The sequence below is a fragment of the Sinohyriopsis cumingii genome, chromosome 6, assembly GCF_028554795.1.
Source record: "Sinohyriopsis cumingii isolate HCF-2022 chromosome 6, ASM2855479v2, whole genome shotgun sequence".
Taxonomy (NCBI): domain Eukaryota; kingdom Metazoa; phylum Mollusca; class Bivalvia; order Unionida; family Unionidae; genus Sinohyriopsis; species Sinohyriopsis cumingii.
In genome coordinates, this window is record NC_142966.1 from 99,058,014 (window position 1) to 99,079,914 (window position 21,901).

Below are 21,901 nucleotides of genomic sequence, written 5' to 3' on the forward strand. Positions count from 1 at the left end.
TAAACACATGGTTGACAACGAGGAAAGAAAAGAAATTATCCTTAGCTCTTTATCTGATCTATCTTTCTGATTAAAAGGTACAGATTTAGATAACGGCGATACCTTTGTATAATCTTTCTGCGTTTGTGTAATCTTCGTCTTCTGGGCACCTTTCAATATTCTCATCACCTCAAGCACTCTCACATCTTGATCATCCTAAAATGGTATCAGATGACGTAAATATTTCAGGAGCTAGATCTAAAACAGTACGCAATGGTTACTTGTTTTAACCTTGGTTTCGTGTAAGTAAAGAATACATACTAACATATATCGTAAACATGAAATCATGCACTGGTTATTCGTCCTCGGTTGGGTGTTGCGATTATGTGGTTTTAAAATAAGTTATAGGAAAGAGTGTTAGCCAACAGTTTTTATAAAATTCAATAAATAATTTATTTTCCTAGAATACAAAGTTAAAATGTAGAAGAACTTACGCTATTGTGAATTAAGCCCCAAATAATCATAGAATTTCTAACACAGGTGCTAACGAATGAAGTGGTAAATAAAGTTTAGTGGTATTTCAAATAAGTTCCAACACTGTTGGTGTGCATATAATGGCCTGAAGTGCGATAATTTGCTAATGGTCTTTTGATGAATCACAGTTATATAGTCAAAGATTTTCTTGTTTAAATTCACTATAATTCCAAGTTAATGTATCTTTCCTAGAATATTATGGAGCACTTTTTAATTCTAGGGAATAATAATTTGAAACACATTTTCACCCAAATCAAAATACTGAACAGAGCAATAGTAACTGATTTTGATCAGATGTTATAGCTGGAATTACTAATATTTGAAGTAAACAATAACTTTTTTTTAAACTAAGACATAAAATTAGAACCCTGACGTGGGCCAAAAGTTCAGGTTTAGAACACTCTAAGTTATAATTAGAAAAGTCGATAATTAAAATTATAATAAAAGAATATGATAAACATAATGTCCATGACTCAGACTAAGATAATGACCCAAATATTTAACCTACACCCACGGAGAAATATCAGCTACGTTGCTTACAAAAAAATCAATGATTATAGTGAGGTAGACAACTTCATTTTGGACAAGTCCAACTACAAAATACAATTTGTCATAACCCATAATGATGGAGAAATATTTAACAAATACAAATTAAATATACGTATGGTGTTTACATACACTGCGTCACAAATACCTGCAGGGGATGTCATCTGAGACAATATAAGTAATACAACACCCGGCAAGAATTCGGGAGATTTGGTTTTGATCCCCAGACTGACTAAGCACATTTTCCCTTTAACATTTTGGTAGCAGCAGTCACATCTCCCATGTCAGGATCTCTCATGTGTGATAATCTTTTCTATCCGAGTTTAAAAGTAATCGTTGCATGTTGCATGTTGCAGAGACCCCAGCTAGAATTCGGGAGATCAGGGTTCGATCCCCTGTCTTGTTGTGAACATTTTACTTCTGACAACTGGATTAACCCTTAATGTTTAATAACATTTTGAATGTAAACCTCGAAAAAGATGCATAATAATATTCATCAATAAATCACAGCATGCAATCTAATCTAAAATCTCGAATTAGCCGATCAATAAACACAAGATTTCGATGTTGAAAAATATATCAAAATATACATACCCCAACCGCGCCGACATATTTATTTAGAAATTTCACAAGATCTTCTCTTTCTGATCTGGTTCTTTTGCACTCATCAAAAGAAATCTGTCCAGATTGAAATCGGGTATTTAGTTTTTTTCATGCATGTGACTTGGTCATTTAGAAATCGTTGTGAACTTCATTTGAGCAACATTTATTATATGTACTCATATGTACGAGACTATAATCACTTATGTAACAACAATGACGATATGATAGTTTCAAAAAAGGTTTGATCATCATTTATCGCCTTCTTTTCATGCAGATTTTGTGATTAGAATTGAGAGTAACAGATATTGCTGACTTCTTTTAAATGTCAAATTACAGTTCTTTGAATCAATACGAGAAGTAAATTTGGAAATAAATATTAAATAATATCTTCTTCATTTGATTACAACAGACTCGAGTTGACGAACATGATAAATGCAAGGAGTAGTGGTTAATATGAATCTTGATTCAAATATTTTGATTGTATAAGCAGATATTGTTGTGATCATTCAATTAAAATATTTCTTATACCTAGGTTTCTAAGACTAAAGTGTCGATCATTACTGTTTTCGATTTGTTTTAAGTTTTCCATTTAGCTGAGGATCCATTGACTATCAATACTATTGTATGCTAAGTCTGTTTGGCTCTGAATTACCATGAAAGTATATTCACATACATGATATTATTGTACAAGTCCATCATTAACATACATACATACATACATGCACCCATGCATCATTCCATCCATCCATCCATCCATCCATCCATCCATACATACATACATACATACATACATACATACATACATACATACATACATACATACATACATATTGATAAGACTCTATGGCCACAATCTAAGTAACAGAAAGAAGCAAAGTTGTTGTTGTTGTTGTTGTTGTAGGGTTTATCGCCAAAAAAAAAGCACAAGATAGACTATACATGGCGGCCAGTATTAATGGTGGAGGAAGAACCTGGGAAACCCCGGAAAGAACCACCGACCCTCGAGAAGCTACTGGCAAGCTTTCTCACATAACCACATTGGCCGAATCCGAGACTCGAACCTACGCAGACAGAGGTGAGATGGCAGTGATCCGTAACGGAGAGAGCTTTAGACCACTCGGCCACTCGGGGCCCCTAGAAGCAAAGTTAACTAAAAGTGAATCTAAGATAAACCTGATAAAGTTCCATAAAGTCAAAATGAATGAAAAGTTAATTATAAATTTCAAAACCGGAAATGTACTTTTCCGCCTATAATCGTGACGTCGTCAAGTTGGCTTTATCCAGGACTCCTTTAAATAATTCACCACAGTTCCAGAATATTATTATGGTCCAAATAATGAGCAATTCCTTTTTCCACTGAACAGTCCAAACAAATGTTTTTTCCTCTCGAATAATATCTAAGTACAACATCCAGCAAGTCTGCAGACTTACAACAGGAACACAAGAAATGAGGATGACTCCAAAATAGGAATGAATCTGATTGTTCAGCTCTCTCTGGACATACACTTTCTATTACAACTATAGTTCCTAATATACCCCACGAGGTAGATCACACAACTCAATTTATTTCGAAAACTATCTATTCATGTGGCCTAGCCCAACCAGTGAAAAATTACTGAATTCTTCTAGAACCGCCCAAACCCCATCAGCCAATCAGAACGTTAACAGAAAGGTTTCAAGTCTTATTATTATGATTATTATTAGCAATTGTGAACACATACGTATGCATCAATTTATAGATCCTATGAAATTTTACGCTCTCAACAGACCTACTCGTGTAGGCAAAATCTAATTAATATATTCTGTACAATTTGCAGCCATGAATAAAATTACAGAAATTAGATAAAACTCGTGTACCAGGAGTTACAAAACATACATACATACATACATACATACATACATACATACATACATACATACATACATACATACATACATACATTGATACATATTCAGACCTCAGAAGAAGAAAACAATTCATCCTTTCCTTCTGATTGGGATACAATTGGATAGGCTGAATAAAACTTTAGTACGCACATGTGCAATGACCAAGCAGACACAGAATCGCACCTTGAGCTCATTGTCTGTTATTAACAAGCGCGGAAGTTCAACATCGCTTACATTTGGCAAACGTTAGTTATAAAAATCACATGGACAATCTGCCTAGCATTTGTCAGCATATAATACGTTGCAAAGGAAGCGACTTCGCATTTTTAAACAGGCACCAGGCCTTAGCTTGATATAAAATACATCAATAGTGTGAATATATTATTTTGCAATTTGACATTTACTCTTGATTTCATAATGGTGTTTGTATTTACCGTGATATTTGTCAGCAACGATGTGGAAAAGTTAAAAGACAGATGAAGTCAGAAAGTTTTCATCAGGACAGGCAACGTTACAGTTGCCCCAGGTGTTACAGACTGCTTTTTTTTTTAAGACTGATGCATTGCCATGCCAGCGTGCAGAGGCCATCATATATTTCCGCTAACGTACGATAACTACTCACAAGAAAAATGTTGCCAACTTACATTTGAAATGAGGGTTTAAAGTGTCTCAGCCGATTCATACCATCTGTCACACAATTCATATTGTTATAGTCTATTTAAAAAGAAGATAATGTCGAGACTACAGCTGACTGGACGAAATCTCGTTTGGGTTATGGCCTAGAAATGTTTGAATTATTAACGCCAATCAACAATTTTTATTTTTATGTCGTCTTTGTGTAGCTCTCTAGAAAGGAGATATGACAAAATGTTTGAGTAAGTACAAAAGTTCATGAAAACTGAGACGGTTGGAATTCGTCTTTCAATAAAAAAAAAATATTTTCAATTCTAACAATGTTAATATCAGGCATCATATACGTATGGTTCTGTAGTAAAAGCGTATGCACAGTATCGGAGAAGTACATTATGCTGAGTATAACGAGTACATTGACGAGATAATGAGAGAGAGAGAATATTTATATTATGTACGCTGTATCATTGATATACCGCGAGATGCATAAATCTTTCAGTAAAAGGAAACGATGCAAGCCTCGGTTCGTTTTAATCAAAAATGTATACAACGAGTGCTTTATCAAAGATATAGAGTATATGTTATGCATGTATTTTATTTATATCACATACAAATATACATACTACCATTTCCAACCGAGATAGCATTGACGGAGTTAGTGAATTCTTCACATCTCTACCCAGTGTGTCCACCACAAAATGTAGTTCTGTTTTTTTGCCACGATTCACAATCTTCCTCGCAAATTGATAAGTTACTCCATGCTTGTTTGGAGTAATTTATTTTTGTTTTTGTTTTACGTTGGTTTTTTTGGGGGGGAGGTCTTTTTTGGACGGGGGTTTGGTGTTGTTTTTTTTTTTTTAGATTGTATTTTCATTCAACTTGATTAAATATATATAAGACCCAAATAAGATATAGATACGAAATATTGTTTAAGCGAAGAAAGTAGAGCACTAAAAGCACAGCATAGCTAGCTTCTTGAACACTGAACTCAAAGCCATTCACTTACATGGGAGTATTATTTACTCGAGTGGGGAATATCACTGAAGCGAAATGACGAACCAACAAGAGGTAATTGATGTATTTACAGTTTATCCATGTCATCATTATGCTTTAATTAACAATACTACCGACCATAAGATTGTTTTAATCCTTCATCCCTCTCTTTCCCCTTTCCGCTTGACGGTTTGTTTGTAACTTAAATTTACCATATTTATAGGTCCAGAGACCTGACACAGGCTAAACCTGCTACGCTGTGTTATTCACGGATTTTAGACCATGTTTTGTTATCATGGTCCAGAGAAAGACTGTGGCAAAACTCTTATGCTGACAGATCAATCAACCAATATATAGATTGATTGATTGATTGATTGATTGATTGATCTGTCAGTATAAGAGTTTTATATACCGAGAGAGGGAGACAGCGACAGACAGACAGACAGACAGAGCCTGAACTGGGGACACGTACTTATTATCTATCCACATGTTTCTCTGTTGGTCATTAGTATGTTGCTTAAAAGAGAAGGGGGGGGCCAGATTGACCTTTGGGCAATTTAATATTTATAAATAATCAGCTTTAGAATATTATGATGGGTTTAAATCCACCTCCCCCACCAAAAATAACAAACAAACCAACAACAAAAACAGCAAACAAAGGCAGTAAATAAATTACATTATTTGTGTGTCTCTTAACTAATTTACAGTACAGTCTCTAGGCTATCGCAGCATTGTAACGAAGATATTGTAAACAATGAAGATAACGTAGAAAGTGTACATATACCGTTGCGACGACCAAGGTTCTTGTAGGTTACTTGGTGTAAGTTCAGTTCATTTAAAAAATGGGAATTTTTAATATTTTTGTCGTTATTTTTATATCCTTAATGATTAACCAGTGGAAATTCATCACTGATCTAGAATAAATGATAGACTACTGTTGAGACAATCTTTATATATATATATATATATATATATATATATATATATATATATATATATATATATATATATATAAGCAGACAAAACATAATTCCAGTGGTATAGTCACACCATGACAATCTCGTCCATATCATCAGTTTCCAAATAAACTGGATAGATGATGTTATTTAGGTGTGTTATATTTACTACTCAAATAATGGTTTATATGCATCATTATCTCAGGAAACACACCTGTATCAAATAATTAACCACAAACTGTACAGCGAAATGGTAAGTCTGCATTATGCAGCTACGGTTGGATGGATAGATGGATAGTTGTCATTTCTTAAAACTGTTTAGACCAGTAAGATTTGGATACAAATATTAGCATGCATGGGCATAACATTTATACTTACAAACAGTACATCAAGAAGAAATTCTATAACTTCAGTATCCAGTAGGTCATGATTCTTCTGAAGATTTTCGAAAGCATCTGTCCACTGGTTGTCATAAAGTTCTGCATACCTCTCGGAAATCTTAGTCGGCCTATCCTTGTCACTCAGATCCGTAATATTTGGATTGTTGTGGGTCATTCTTGCAGCAGCTTCGGAACTGAGTCTTGTTGGGATAAAATTTATATTTAAAAAAGCAACTGAACCACTCGCCATTCTTGTCTGTCATGATATTGTGCGAAAACATTGGACTTCCTGACTATGCAGTTGATGCAAAATTCTCTGCATTAATGCAAACGTTTAAACAGGAACCTCAGCTAGAAACAACTATGTGAATAATTCAAATACGCAATTTGTGAAATAAGTGTACTAGTCCATCATGATGGTTTACAAATTATTGTTTTTAATTCAGTAAACAGATAACTGTCACTCTACATTTCCTACAACAAGACATAGTTCTTGACATTTTGAGAAAAGTTCGGTGGAAAGTATCATAAACAGATGTCGCATTTTACATTCAATATAGACGACCTTCCTGCACAATTAAACTCTACCACAGGATGACAATATACGTTGCACGAAATACGACACATCGAAGACTAATATTTCCAACGGTTGAACGAACGAATCGCAAGGCAAGTAAAATTCTAGTGCAGATAATTTTTATTTGAATCACCTAATGCAACTGCGTGTTAAGGGAGGGGGGTGGGGTGGAAGCGGAGGTTAACCTGGGCGCCAAAGGTCTTAGGGCGCCAAAACTTTATAAAATATTTTTGTCTTGTGTGAATGATAGAATTTAGATGCCTGGAAAATCCACCAAACGACATTAAATTGCAGGAAAATCGTTGGTAGCACGGGCTAGACCCCAGGCCCTGCTGGGGGAGCTCACAGCATTCCCCCGAACCCCATAGCTGGTGGGAGGGTGCACTAGCTCCATCTCAAGAACTCTTCTCCAGCTTCGTCGTTGCGGCCCACTTATTCTGGCCCTTTGGGCCATCATCGTTGCCCTGGACACCATTGACACCACTGGCTCCGGGCGCCATTTACCCTTATTATGTCACTCCTTTAATGTATGACACGTTTTAGAATATATTTTGATGCACGGACGTGCAGAACGCACAAATCATGACGGCAGAGTATGGAAGAGTGTATTTTCTCATATGTCAAATATACTTTTTCATACATGCACTCAATATATAATAATGTCAAATTTTATAGGCGGTTTACAGATATACTGATAGCATGCCTAAAAGGAGCGCTCCGGTGGCCTAGTGGTTAACATCCACTTCGGATACAGGAGATCGAGGGTTCGAACCACGGCCGAGTCGTACCAAAGGTTTGTAAAAAAAAAAAAAAATGGTACTCACAGCTGCCTCTCTAGGCGCTCAGGATTAAGAGGTTAGTGTTAGGACTGGTCGGCTTGGTGTTGGGATAATGTGACTGGGTGGAACATGATGTTACATATATTTGTCATGATGCCCCAGTGCTATACATAACTATAAACAGACTCACTGAAGACATCGTAGTGATTTGACTGAAAAATTGTTAAAGCTTCGTTACAAATCCAACTTTCTCTCTCTCTCTCTCTCTCTCACACACACACACACACACACACACACACACACACACACCTAAAAGACTGAGCTCATTTTCTGGAAAACCCATCAATAAATTCTGAAATTAAATTTTGTATAACTGGTAGTTAGAAACGTTGTTAAATATTGTTATCGTTTCAATGTAATGGCTTTTGATTTTCAGATGAAATACAGTTCTTAAATTTATGATAAGCTGGTTAAAAACTCAATCAAATGCTTCTATGTATTTCAATTCAGTTGTAGCTGTGTGTAAATATCGGCCCAAGAATTTCTTTTCAAGGAACCATCAAAAACGTTTGGGTTTCTATGTAAGTCGGATCAAGCAGTTAATAATTTTAAAGTATCTAAATTAATGATTTCTAATCGTATTAGAATGGTTAAGTTCGTTTCATTTTGAAAACGTAAATGCAGGATTGATTCAGATTAAATTACAATACTTATAACAATTTTAATCTTTTCTGTTTGACAGTGGAACAGAGGCTATTGTGTTTAAAATCTTCTTATAACAAACTGTTTTTGCTTTAGTCCATATTTCATACGCAAGGAATATAATTTTCTTGTTTCTTTTTGTTGGCACTTTCGTCATTTGTCATGCAAACTCATACTCTTCCAGAATATCAATATGGGAATTTGATGACCAAACCGTTAAATTACTTAAAACGATCAATTTCAAGCAAAACAAAATCCAGAGAAAAGTCACATTGATGAACGTACAGTGCAGAAACAATATATAAATAAATTCATTTTATATGACAAAATTTATTTCAACCCGAATCCTCTATACACATTTATAGGTGTGAATTCTGAGGATATTACTGGCCGTATATATTGAATATTATTACAAATTACTTTAGAACAAACCTGCTGAAAATGTCGCTTTTTAAGTACAAACCTGTTCAGAACGTCTTTTATATCTGCCTCAAGTTGTTTGATTTTCTCTTTATTTCTTTGCAAGTCTTCTTCTTGCGTTCTTATCTTCTCATTGAAGTCTCTATTTCTGTTCTGCAGATCCTGTCTTTAAGACAATTGTGTCTAATAAGAGTTTGCTACAAACTATTATTTTGTTATTATTAACAATGGAATCAATGGCCTTAAAAATTATAATCAAAATCCATATGTTGATAATATCAGTTAAATGAGTCTAATTTCGGGCAATAATGAACACAGAGTTTATGAGGTAATATAAACAACAATTGCAAGTTTCACACAAATATCAGGTTCGTATGTGCTTTGGTAAAAATTAACAAAAAGTCTAATATAAAAAACGACTAAACACCTTAGAAAGTGTAGGATCTAGTAGGTATATGTGGAGTAAAATATGCAGAAAAATAAGTAAAAACTAATATAACGGCGCGTGACCTGTAAAGCAGAAAAAGTACTTCCTGGTTTTCATCTACACAGTCTCGTAATTTGTGCAATCATTACAAACATCATATGGTTCTATGCTTTAAGGAAACATATTACAAGACAGTTTATGCAACAACAAACGATCCACTTCTGCATAAATATTAACAAACACTCATCTGTTAAAAATATAGTTACCTCTTCTTATTACATGATTCTAAAGCGCGGTATTAACATGCAACTGAACACTGCATTTTAGGGAAAACACACCAGCATGTAATAGGCATCTGCGTGGTAACTCCTATTAAGCATCATGCGAGACTAAGAGCAATATATTTACACGTTTTGTTTCTCATTACATCAATTTTCACATCTAATATTAAGCAACATCCATATTCAACGAAATATACAACATGGAATATCTGGGCTTTTTTCCATTGTGAAATTTGTTCAACCTATAAATATGTTTTCAAAGATTTTGAATCGTATATATTAAATCTGAAATTCTATTTGCAGTGGTTGTGATGGTCTTTCTACCAAATTATTCTAGTAGCACTTTTTCCTCAAATTCCCATTGCCCTGCATGAACAAAAGAAACGTAATAGAGAAAATTGACCACACACGTAATAGGTGCAGTACAAATACATTTCGGTTCTCTTCTGTATTTTATCATCTGAACAAAAATGTTTACCCAAACAGTTTTTAGATCTTCTTTAAACAGTTGATATTACCAGCAACCATCCTAAGCATGTGTTCTTATAATCAAATAGTTCAACGCCGTGGCCGGAAAGTTAATAAATCAGAAGCCACGGGCACTACACGGAAGGTTTGTGAGGAAGGGATGCATTTGAATTTAAAAGGGAAAGCAATGTACTGCCTCGTTTTCAAACAACGATTTGATGATAAAATAGTAGCAATTTATGAGTAAAATGTTAAGAGAGTGGAAATATAAGCAAACTTGCTATCTAACTATCTTACGACTTGACATTTTGCAAAAGGAAGACTTGTCAAAAACGTCGACCAGAACCAAAAATACGCGAGTCAAGATTTGTGGTACAAAACGGAACTGTATTTTTTTAATTTAATTGTAAATACAACTCACAACTGTTAAATGACAATATTTAGTGGATAAAGCAACGGCGCATACAGATAAATTAATGCAGGAAAAAGTAATTAGCCTTGGTTTCTAAGCGGATCTTAGCAAACATTGCATTCCTTTCTATGAGCCAAAGGCAGCGTCATCTCTATTACTAAAATAGCGGGAAATTCGCTTGATGAGTGAGCACGGTATTTGATGTTCTTTATGAGGAATGTACGGCAATCTCACGCGGGATTCAGTCGGAACACTTCGTGATTTTTCTACCAAAATCCGCTTCATAAATGCTTCAAAGAAGTATTAAAGCGCTCAACGGGAAAATACCCAGAAAATGCCAATCTAAGAAGCAGTATGATACTTTAATGGAATTATTTTACACACGTAAAGTAAAACACAGTTCTTACTTGAAATATAAACCTGGGAATGTTTCCCAAAAAATATTTGATCACTGATCAGTCCACTCGTTGTAATGAACATTGTAACCGTTCTTGGCGTGAATCTGATGCTGTTTGATAAACATGGTACATGTAAATGCAATGGAGTCCAAATTCTTTCATCGTTTTCAGATCGTATTTGTGTGATTCATATATTCATGAGTATTACCAAACGTATCTAGAAACTAAAGAGCAAAATTTGTATTTTGCACACTAAAACAACTAAAAATTTTGAAGCAAATACTTACTTAATCTTCCTTACTTCTTCGTTCAATGCTTCGTTCCTGGGGAAAATCATATCATTATATAAATTATATCTGTATCATCCATCCATCCATATATATATATATATATATATATATATATATATATATATATATATATATATATATATATATATAAAATCTTAGAAACGGTTGTTCTATCCCATGTTTATCTCATCTGAATTCAAACAGTCTTTTTAGCAATGTACAATCTGCATATTGCCCTTGCCACAGTACTGAAACTACTCTTCTAAAAGTAGTTAATGACATTCTCTCTGCTTTGGATAGCGGAAAGATTACAGTCCTCTCCCTCCTTGATTTGACTGCAGCATTTGACACAATAGAACATGATATATTACATCACCGTCTCCAGATTGTATTTGGCATTCATGATACAGCCTTAAAATGTGGTTCAAGTCCTACTTGGTCAACAGGACACAAATTGTGTCTGCAAATGGAATACACACCAACCCAGTTGATCTATGTTGTGGTGTTACACAGGGATCTGTTCTTGGACCTGTTCTCTTCATTCTGTACACTCAGTCGCTCTCAAGTGTCATAGATCATCATCCAGTGTCTCACCAATTGTACGCGGATGACACCCAAATATACAAATCTAGCCACCAAACTGAAGTTGATGCTATCATCCAAAGTGTAGAGAGATGCATGTCTGATGTGAAATCATGAAAGACATATAATAAACTGCAGATGAATGATGATAAAACTGAGGCCATTCTGATCACAACACAAAGACTTTCTCATTCACATCCTTTACCTCAAACAATAAATATCAGTAACACCAACATTAAATTCACACAATCAGTACGAAACCTAGGTGTTACTCTGGACAGTACTCTTACATTGCACCAGCAAGTCATGAACATATGCAAGGCTGCATATCTTGAGCTGAGACGCATCATCTCCATTCGCAAATATCTTTCAGTTGATGTCATTAAACCACTTGTGTGTTCATTAGTACTTTCAAGACTGGACTATTGTAACTCAGTTATGTCTGGTTCATCTCAATATCTACTCCATAAACTTCAGAAAAGTTCAAAACACAACTGCTCGGATCATAATTAGAGTACCACGATCAGAGCACATCTCCCTGCTGCCCTGTTCCCTACAATGGCTATCCATACGATCCAGAATCAAACACAAAATTTGTTCTCTGTGCTACGTTTCACTGTCGTACTCTAGTCCAACATACCTATCCGACCTCACCCATGTGTACCCACCAAGATACTTACGCTCCTCTTCTGAAAATCGTATACTCATTATTCCCACTATGAAAACAAAGTCATATGGACAGCGTTCTTTTGCATACTAGGGCCCAGCAACGTGGAATGAATTGCCCACTGAGCTTAGACACAAAGACACAGTGATCACAATCATGAGTGCTCTCAAAACTCACTTATTTCGACTGCAAGAACACACTTAAAGACCTAATAATGTTTCCTACCTTAAATATTCTCAGCATGTTTTTTTACTATGTTTTCTAATTTCATGGTGTTTGTCTTTGTAATCATATTGTAATCATAATCATTATATATGTTTTTTATCTTATAGTTGTTATCTAATGTTGTAAAGCGCTTAGAGCTTCTAAAGATTAGGCGCTATACAAAGCCCTCGTTATTATTATTATAATTATTATTATTATTATTATTATTATATCAGACCCACCATAGCTGAAGATTTACACACTGAGATTAGTGTGAGTTATTCGAAGACATGCAGTGTAAACTTTGTCCTTTGCAATCTTCGATAAAAATTACTGGCGTCAGCGTCTTTAATACTCTAACAAAGCCGCACTTTCTGTGCTATTGTTTTGGTTGTAATTTCATTTAAAGTTTTCTTTCAATTGGAATTGTGCAGTCTTGTGAAAAATTGGATCCTTGTTGAGACCAGTCTGTCAGATCATTGATGGATATGAGGAATGAGACCATGTAACAGTCGCCTTTAGTGTATAGTGCTCGCTGCTTTTTGGTACCTTATTGGAGGTCACACCATCAACAATGACTTATTGCCGGCTGTCCGATAAGAAGGGTGTGTGATTTAGATTTTTTTAACGTAGCTTTAACAATTTTTCAGTCATATCGCTACGATGTCTGCAATGTGACAATTTTTTATAGTGATGTCTAGCACTGGGGCATCATGCCACAGACATGTAGCATGATGTCCCACCTAGTCACATTATCCTGTTACCAGGCCCACCAGTCCTAACGCTAACCTCTTAATGCTGAGCACCTAGCGAGGCAGTTGTTAGTAACGTTCTTTTTACGTCTTTTGCATGACTCGGCCGAGATTTAAACCTGCAACCTTCGCATCCGAGGCGGGCGCTCTAACCTCTAAGCCAGCGGAGAGGTCCCACTAGGAAGGAGTTTATCAATTTATGAGTAGTTCCTTTGTGTCACATTGGACCAGTTTTGCAACTATTTGTTTTGGTATCAGTTAGTCAAACCTTTGAAAAGATAAACGGTTGTGTCTTATTGTAGTATCCCTATGCCAAGTTAGCTCATATCCTCCATGGTGTCCCTAGTCTCGTCTTATCCCTAAAATACTTGGGTAATGCCATGCGTTTTTGATGATGGCCATGTCAATGATGATAAAGCCAAGGATGACAATAATGATAACAATGAGGACAAGGACGATTTTGTAGATGATGACCGTGATAAAGAACTGGGAAAAAATAACAGACTGGAAATGTAAACAAACTTGCTACCTAACAATTTTACGACTTGATATTTTGCAGAAAAGAAGCCTTGTCTTGAACGCATCAACTCAACAAATTATAGGCGAGTCAAGACTTGAGAACTCGTAGCTGTTAAATGACATTTTATGGTCGATAAAGCAGCTATAAATCAATGCAGACGAAATAATTAGCTTTCGTTTCTAAAAGAACCTTAAGAAACGTAATACTCTTTCCTATGAGGCAAAAACGGCATTATCAATAATACTCAAAGGACTCGTCATTCGCATGAGGAGTCAGAACAGTTTTGTTTCAGTTATGCGGAATCCGCGGCAATCTCTCGCAGTTTACATACGACAGTACAGCAAGATGAAAGTGGTATGAATATTTCGAAGAAAGTGAAGCGATAAAGCGTTAAGTGATGAAATAGCCAGGAAATGGCACTCAGTCACACATCAAACTATGCTAGCCAAAAGAAAACAATGTCAAAAGCATTATGACACATTATGGAATTTTTTGCAAACGTTCAGTAAAAATCAGTTCTCAAATGTTTCAAAATGGTTAAATAATTTTGAAACGATGTCTTTCAAGAAAAACAAAATCCAGAGAAAAGCTAAATTCATTAATGTGCCTTACAGAAACAATATATAAATACATTCCTCTACTCGCATTTAAGGTGTGAATTCTCAAGATATTACTGGACATATACACTGAATATTATTACCATTTTCTTAAGAACAAACCTGTTTTGAAGATCGTTTTTCTCTGCATGTAGTTGTCTGTTTATCTCTCTTTGTCTTTGCAATTCTTCTTCGTATGTTATCTTCTCATTTAAATCTCTGTTTGTCCTCTCCATCTCCTGTCTTTAAAAACAATTGTTTCTAATGATAGTGTGATACAAATTAGTATTTTGCTATTATTTCTGCTGGAAATAATGGCCTTATAAATCATTAATAAATGCATATTGTTGATTTTGTATGTTTAAGGAGTCTAATTTCAGATAACAATAAGCAACGACATTATGGGGTGTTATGAACAAATATGAAAATTTCGCACACATATCAGGTTTGCATGTGTTTTTGGCATAAGTTAGCAAAAAGGCTGATATAAATAACGACTAACTATTTTAGAAAGAGTAGAATATAAAAAGAAAATGTGGAGTTAGATATGTAGCAAAATAAAATAAAAGCTATAAAACTATATAACGGTGCGTGACCTTTACAGTAGAAAAAGTACTTACAGAGTAATTCTACTGATGATGATGCTTACGCTACTACTGAAGAACTGAAGGAACATAAATAGGCAAGAACAAAAATTAGGAGGGGAGAAAAAAGTTTCACTGATATTATTCTACCACGATAGTTACATATTTTCGTCTTCCAAACTCATAATTAGTGCGGTTGTATTCCAACCATAATATGGATCTTGGCTTTGAGGAAAACTATTACAATGAAGCTTCTGCAAAACTCGGGATCCACTTCTGCATAAATGTTATCAAAAACTCATCTATTAACAAATTCATTCTGCAATAAACACAGCCTTTAAAAATAATATCGTTATAGATTTGTCATGTCAAACTAACATTCCCTTCATGCAACTACAAACAGGTTGATAGATAATTTTAAATTCTTATATTGGAAATATTTGATAGAGATAATTATAACTGCCAAATGAACTGTTCAAACTGGACAACGTTAACTTACGCATCTGAGTTGATTCAACAGAATTGGCCGAGAGCTAATGTTTAAGTGTCCACTACGGATCTCAAAGAGAACATTTGGCCAATATTTTGATGTAATTTATCAATGTAGCTCTTACTAAAGCATATTAAAGATCTCATTCTTCGCATATACACTAGTCTGTTTCTCTAATCATTATTGTTAATGTAGTTTATTGCCTCTCCTAATTACAGGATTCTAAAGTGCGGAATAAAATAAAGTTGAACACATCATTTTAGTTCAAATGCGGCAGCATTTAATTAGCAACTGCATGGTGTCTCCACTTTGAACATAATGCGAGAATATCACCTATCTCTTTGCAAGATTTGTTTCTCATTACATGTATTTTCACATCTAATATGAAGCTAGTTGCAACAAACTGAAACCTTAAGATCCTTGAAATGTAAGCAAATTTGCTACCTAACACTCTACGACTTGACATTCTGCAAAAAGAAGATTGTCGTCAAAAAAGTTGACTCTAAAAATTATATGCAAGCAAGACTTGTGGTGCAAAACGGAACCTTTTTTTATTTAATTGTTAATACAATATAACTGTTAAATGACAATTTTATAGTGGATAAAGCAACGGCGGTTACAAATAAGCTTATAAAGAAAAAAGTAATTAGCCTTGGTATTTTAGCAGACCTTAGCAAACATAATATTCGGACCTATGAGGCCAAGGCAGGAATATCCCTGTTAATAAAATAGCTGGTCGTTCGCGTGATGAGTGTGTACATCTTTGCTCTGCGGCAATCGACCAAGAATGAGTCATCTGAGTTCATTCGCTGTAATGAACGCAATGGTGGTGTTTGCCGTAAATCTGACGTTATTTGGTAAACAATGTACATGTAAATACAATGGCGGCTAACATATTATTTCAGAGATATTTCTGTACTCATTGGCGAAAAGACCTGGACGTATTTCGATTGGAACATGTGTATTATTTGGAACATCTCTCTATCCCTTCGGTCAAGTTGAGATCAAACCTCGGCTGTAATACGCCTCCGCTGATAATTATATTTGGAACAATGTTTCTTCACTTAGCATAATATGGAGGAGGAAGGAGACAATGTCACAATCGCAGCATTCTTGTCCTTTTATGTAGCAACAAGAAAGGTGCACCCCGCCCGCTAGAGGCAAGTCACCATAACGGAAATAAGTGTTGTCCTATAATTAGCTTTGACTTTGTCTTTCTCTCGATCTGACGGAACAAGCTGAGCGATGTTCCGGTTCCAGGACTGGGTGACAACTGTGGCTTATAATGACTTAATTATTATGTCAACATTGGGGGAAGATTCTGTCTGGCAGTATTTGTTACTCGAAGCTTCAGATCTGGATTGCTGATCCTATAAGAATAATGATTAAACACGGTTGACTGAGGACAAACGTTTGCCGGATAGCTCCCGAATGACTTAAGACTCCCGAGTTCAAAGTCTTCCCGCGTTTTCCGATAAATGTTTGCAACATATGTGCATGATTTATATATTCAATGAATATTAATAAAAACGAATTTATCAATTAAGGAGCGGGATTTGCATACTGAATGTCAAAAATATATAGTTAAATTTCGTGTAATATATAGTAAATTAAATGAAATTCATGAAAGACTGAATAAAAACTCATTGGAATATAGAATTACGTGAGCACACTCTATATATATATATATATATATATATATATATATATATATATATATATATATATATATATATATATACACAGACAGAAAGAGAGAGAGAGAACGTAAGTACTCAGATAACATATATATTTTCTTTTCTGGTGTGCCGTAGCATCACCTTGCACTAGATTGTGCTTCAAAGTTTAATTGGTGTCGTGAAAAGCACTTGCCTTGAAAAATCATCAATGGTCGATTGAAAATGTAAATTCTTTCTGACTGTTAATAGCAATAACAAGATAGAACGATTGAAACTACTCATATTATTGCGACTCTATGGCATTAAAATAATTATTTTAAAAAAAAGAGTGAGAGTCAGTAAGCTTTGTAAAAATTCAACACAAAATATATTTCCATAAAATACAAAGTGAAAATGTAAAACCAAATCTTACGATATTGTGAATTAAATCCCAAATAATCCTAGAATTTCGAACACAAATCCTATTTAATAAAGTTCTGATTACGTTTTAGTAGTATTTCAAAATAGGATTAATCTCCGAAGATGTTTAAGTGCCTACAGGAATGAGTAATTTATCCCGAAAACAAGATTATATACTCCTCTACTTGACTTAGGTCACAATTAGCATTTTCTGAAAATACTCTGTCAACTGGATGGAATATTCCATTGTAGTACTTTCAATGATATAAAAAGTCAACGTCTATAACTAAATTTATAATAAAAGTACATGATAAACATAATGTCCCTGACTCAGGCTAAGATAATGATACTACTAGTTAACCTACATCCACAGAGAAATATTAGCTAAGTTGTTTACAAAACAAATCAATGATTCTAGTCAGGTAGACAAAGAATCTGATCTTGAACAAGGTCAACTACAAAAAAAAAATTTACGTACCCCATAATGACAAAGAAAAAAAAACTAACAAAAACATATTAAATATATATAACAATACGCCATTATTTTTTCCATAAGACTCGATTCAATATTTTAAAGCACAAGACAATTCCTCCTAAAGCTTGCGTATAAAAATAAGAAATTTCGAATTTTTCGGTTTTCCAAATTTTACTAACATAGGCAGAAATTATAAATATATCCAGCCTTCTTACAACCAGTCTTTACACTAATTTGAGAAAGGGAGCTACAGACCCACACCTTTTAACTGATACTAAGGCTTGGGCGAAATTACTTCCAAGGAGCCGCAATAGCTCAGTTAGTAGTGCCGAATCCATACTACATGCCGGACCAGATCGGCTGCCCCATTGTGTCCTTGCAAAAGGCACTTAGTTCCGTTTCATTTGCCAATAATATATTAAATGATACAACCAAACATAAACAAAACCAAAAACTTCCTCATTGATGTAGTCCACCAGATAAAACATAGGGTCATGTGGTCGATCATTGAACCGATCCCTTTTCAGCCATGACATATTATTGTTTTTCTTGCCGAGAATATACTAAATTTTAATTTTAAAAAAGTACGCATTAATGGTCTTAAGCAGTTATTAATGATTAATTGAAAACGTACATGCCAATAATAAACAGAAACTTGACAGAATGAATAAATCTGAATATGAACAGTGACATTCATTTAAAATTTCAAAGAACCTGTGAGTCAATAATGGTTCTAAACAAATATTTTCGCCTTAATTCAATATATATATATATATATATATATATATATATATAGAGAGAGAGAGAGAGAGAGAGAGAGAGAGAGAGATAGGTGTGTGTGTGTGTGTGTGTGTGTGTGTGTGTGTGTATTTCCCGGTCAGTATCAAACGTGTTTTCTACTGAATATAATCCAAACCTAATTTCGTTCTATATATGATAACCTTTTATAACACAAAATTTTTTAAAAAATGTGTTGCACGTCATATTTTATTATAGACAAATATTTATCAGTTCGAAACTTCACGTCGGCATACTTCTCTATTTTCTTCGTTTTTTGATCTTAAGTAATAAACGACAAGAACTTACAATGATCGTCATATTTTCTTTGTACCAAATACCACATGACATATTCAAATTTGCATTCTTCAATCCAAACATCTATCCTTACGAGGATAACTATTGTCTTATTTTCAGTACTGACATGACTATTCATGTAAATAGAAAATAACTTTCTAACAATTATAGTTTGCATAACTACAAAAGACGGTCACACACAAACCTCTTCCCTGGAAATGACGTTGTTGATGGTCCGGCATTTTGTAAGGCATGTGATCCATTCTGATAATTCATAGGTCTGCTTCCTCCTGGACACATCCAGCCTGATTCATTCACCGGTGTTAGGTCACGATATTGATCTCTCTATGGTCACATTGCAAAACAATTTATATTAGATTTTATGGCATATAGTATTTTTGACCAAACTGTGTTGCATTGCTGAAGTGTAAGTGGAAACACTTTGAGAATCAAAACATTGCCATATTTCACCATACAATTAAATTTCTAAAAGTCAGTTACTAGGTCCTAAACGACAGTCATATCCTTATTAGAGTTGAAAATAACCGCTTCTAATACGCAGATTTACACTCATTCACAAGATTTCAACATATATATTAGATAGTGTTGTATTACTGAAATGGACTATACATCATGTGTACATCTTTCTCGAACTCATATACGCATGCGCTGTTAGGGACCCGCTTTGTGGCTGCTTTTATGAGTCACTCTAAGAAAGTCTTGGAAGCAACACGCTTGTGTCTGTTCCTATTTTTACATCTCACTTGTGATTGTTCATGACAAAAACACAACATGGTTGCACATGTGGGATTGGTGCATTAAGCTGGATTCGTGCATTAACTTGGAGTTCCCCATAAAATGGAAGTGTGTGCATTAGATAACACTTAGAAAAATCAGACATGGATTTAAGCGGTCTTCCGCCACCAGTCATGGACTGGGAGGCTACGAACATGGCGGAACAGTGGGAAAAGTTTAAACTACATGATTTTTAATGGACCGCTTAAAGAAAAAACAGAAGCTGAAAAGGTGCTATACCTTTTGTTGTGGGTTGAGGAAAAAGAAAGAGACGTCTACCAAATGTGGGCTGGATTTTCAAATGAAGATGCGAATATGATAAAGGATATTTGGTGTTGTTGTTGTAGGGTTTGATGCCATTTTCAGCATAATATAGGCTGTATAATATAAATGGTGGAGAAAGAACCAGGGAAAACCCCGGAAAGAACTACTGACGCACCAGAAGCTACTGGCATACTTTCTCACATTCCTACATTGTCCGAACCCGAGACCCGAACCCACGCAGACAAGAGTGAGATGGTAATGATCCGTAACGGTGAGCGCTTTAGAACACTCGGGGCCCCGATTAGGGATAGAATTGTATTTGGAACGAACAGACACAGAGTCAGAGAGAAACTGATTAACGAAGGAGACAATTTGACATTAGACAAAGCTATCTAGATCGTTCATAACTTTGAATATTGTCAGCAGCAATTGAAATCAATGTCGATTTCAAACGGCACGCAAAACAAGAATGTAGAAACTGTCGATAAAAGAAAAAACAGAGTGCAAACACGCGGTGGAAACAAACCCAGGGGATATCAATGGCAACACTCCCTGAAGTCAACACAGACACATCAGACCACAACATCACAATGGTGCAAGACCCAAGCAGTTCACAACACACAAACCATGTGGGAATTGTGGAAACAGGAATCACCATCGAACAACTAGCAGTGTCCGGCGAGAGCTGTGACTTGCAGAGAGTGTGGCAAACTTAGTAATTTTGCAAAAATGTGCAGATCCAAAGCTGCATAATATATCGAACAGTGACCGGGGATTTGATTATAACGGGAACGGTAACAGTGAACGGAATACACATAATGACAATGAATTGTACACATATACGGTAAGGCATTCACCTCTCTAGCAGCAAAGGGGACGAACCCTACTCTAATTGGTTCACTCTCCGTTTCGCAAAATAAGCCTTCCTGAAAAATCACAAAAAGAAAACGCGATTGTCTCAGTATCCGGTATGAGACAACCCTGTCAAACTCTAATTGACTTACCCGGCCTATCGCTGGGTAAGTTTTTCTGAACGCGGAAAAATCGCAGCGATCGCGTCTGAGCAAGCGCCCTCCTTGCCGATATTAATTAAAAAATTGATCAAGACCAATTCGATAACGTGTCTGAGTATCATGTAAATTTATTGGTATAAATCCGTGTGGAGTAGCTTTTGCTCGTGAAAAGAAATTTCTAAATTTATTTATATCCATATCACCGTCACACCAGTTCTGATAAATATATCGTAGTGTATGTACACCAACCCCATTAAACACAGCAAGGCTATTACAATTTTCTCTGATTACTGGTAGTATGTGTGTAAATTTTTGAGTAACATAAATCACATCCGTGTTTTTATGTCTTCCTAGAGAAAATATTCTAGCTGGATTGGACTGTTTGTCCAGCATTACGTCATCGTACACGACTAAATTGTTAATGGATCCGTCTAAATCATCAACACTATGTGCTTCATCAATATCAGTAATAAATTCAACAACATCGTCTTCGATTAGCGATTTTGCATTTTCATTAAAATCTTTAAGCACATCATAACATCGCT

At 35.1% G+C, this 21,901-nt stretch overlaps 1 protein-coding gene across 5 annotated transcripts in view; it reads right to left on the reverse strand.

The window, feature by feature from the left end:
• LOC149797539 (uncharacterized) overlaps window positions 1-21,901 on the reverse strand; it is an 84,529-nt gene that overhangs the window by 4,296 nt on the left and 58,332 nt on the right. For 4 of the 5 annotated variants that reach the window (XM_089962397.1, XM_089962394.1, XM_089962395.1 and 1 more), the window contains exons 9-15: window positions 19,490-19,629; window positions 14,707-14,826; window positions 11,260-11,295; window positions 9,030-9,152; window positions 6,507-6,708; window positions 1,654-1,737; window positions 103-195 (exon numbers count right to left, since the gene is read on the reverse strand). In XM_089962397.1, coding sequence (XP_089818523.1) covers window positions 103-195; window positions 1,654-1,737; window positions 6,507-6,708; window positions 9,030-9,152; window positions 11,260-11,295; window positions 14,707-14,826; window positions 19,490-19,629 — 798 coding nt within the window. Of the gene's footprint in view, window positions 1-102; window positions 196-1,653; window positions 1,738-6,506; window positions 6,709-9,029; window positions 9,153-11,259; window positions 11,296-14,706; window positions 14,827-19,489; window positions 19,632-21,901 lie in introns of all 5 variants that reach the window. The other variant, XM_089962398.1, reaches the window with a different exon arrangement.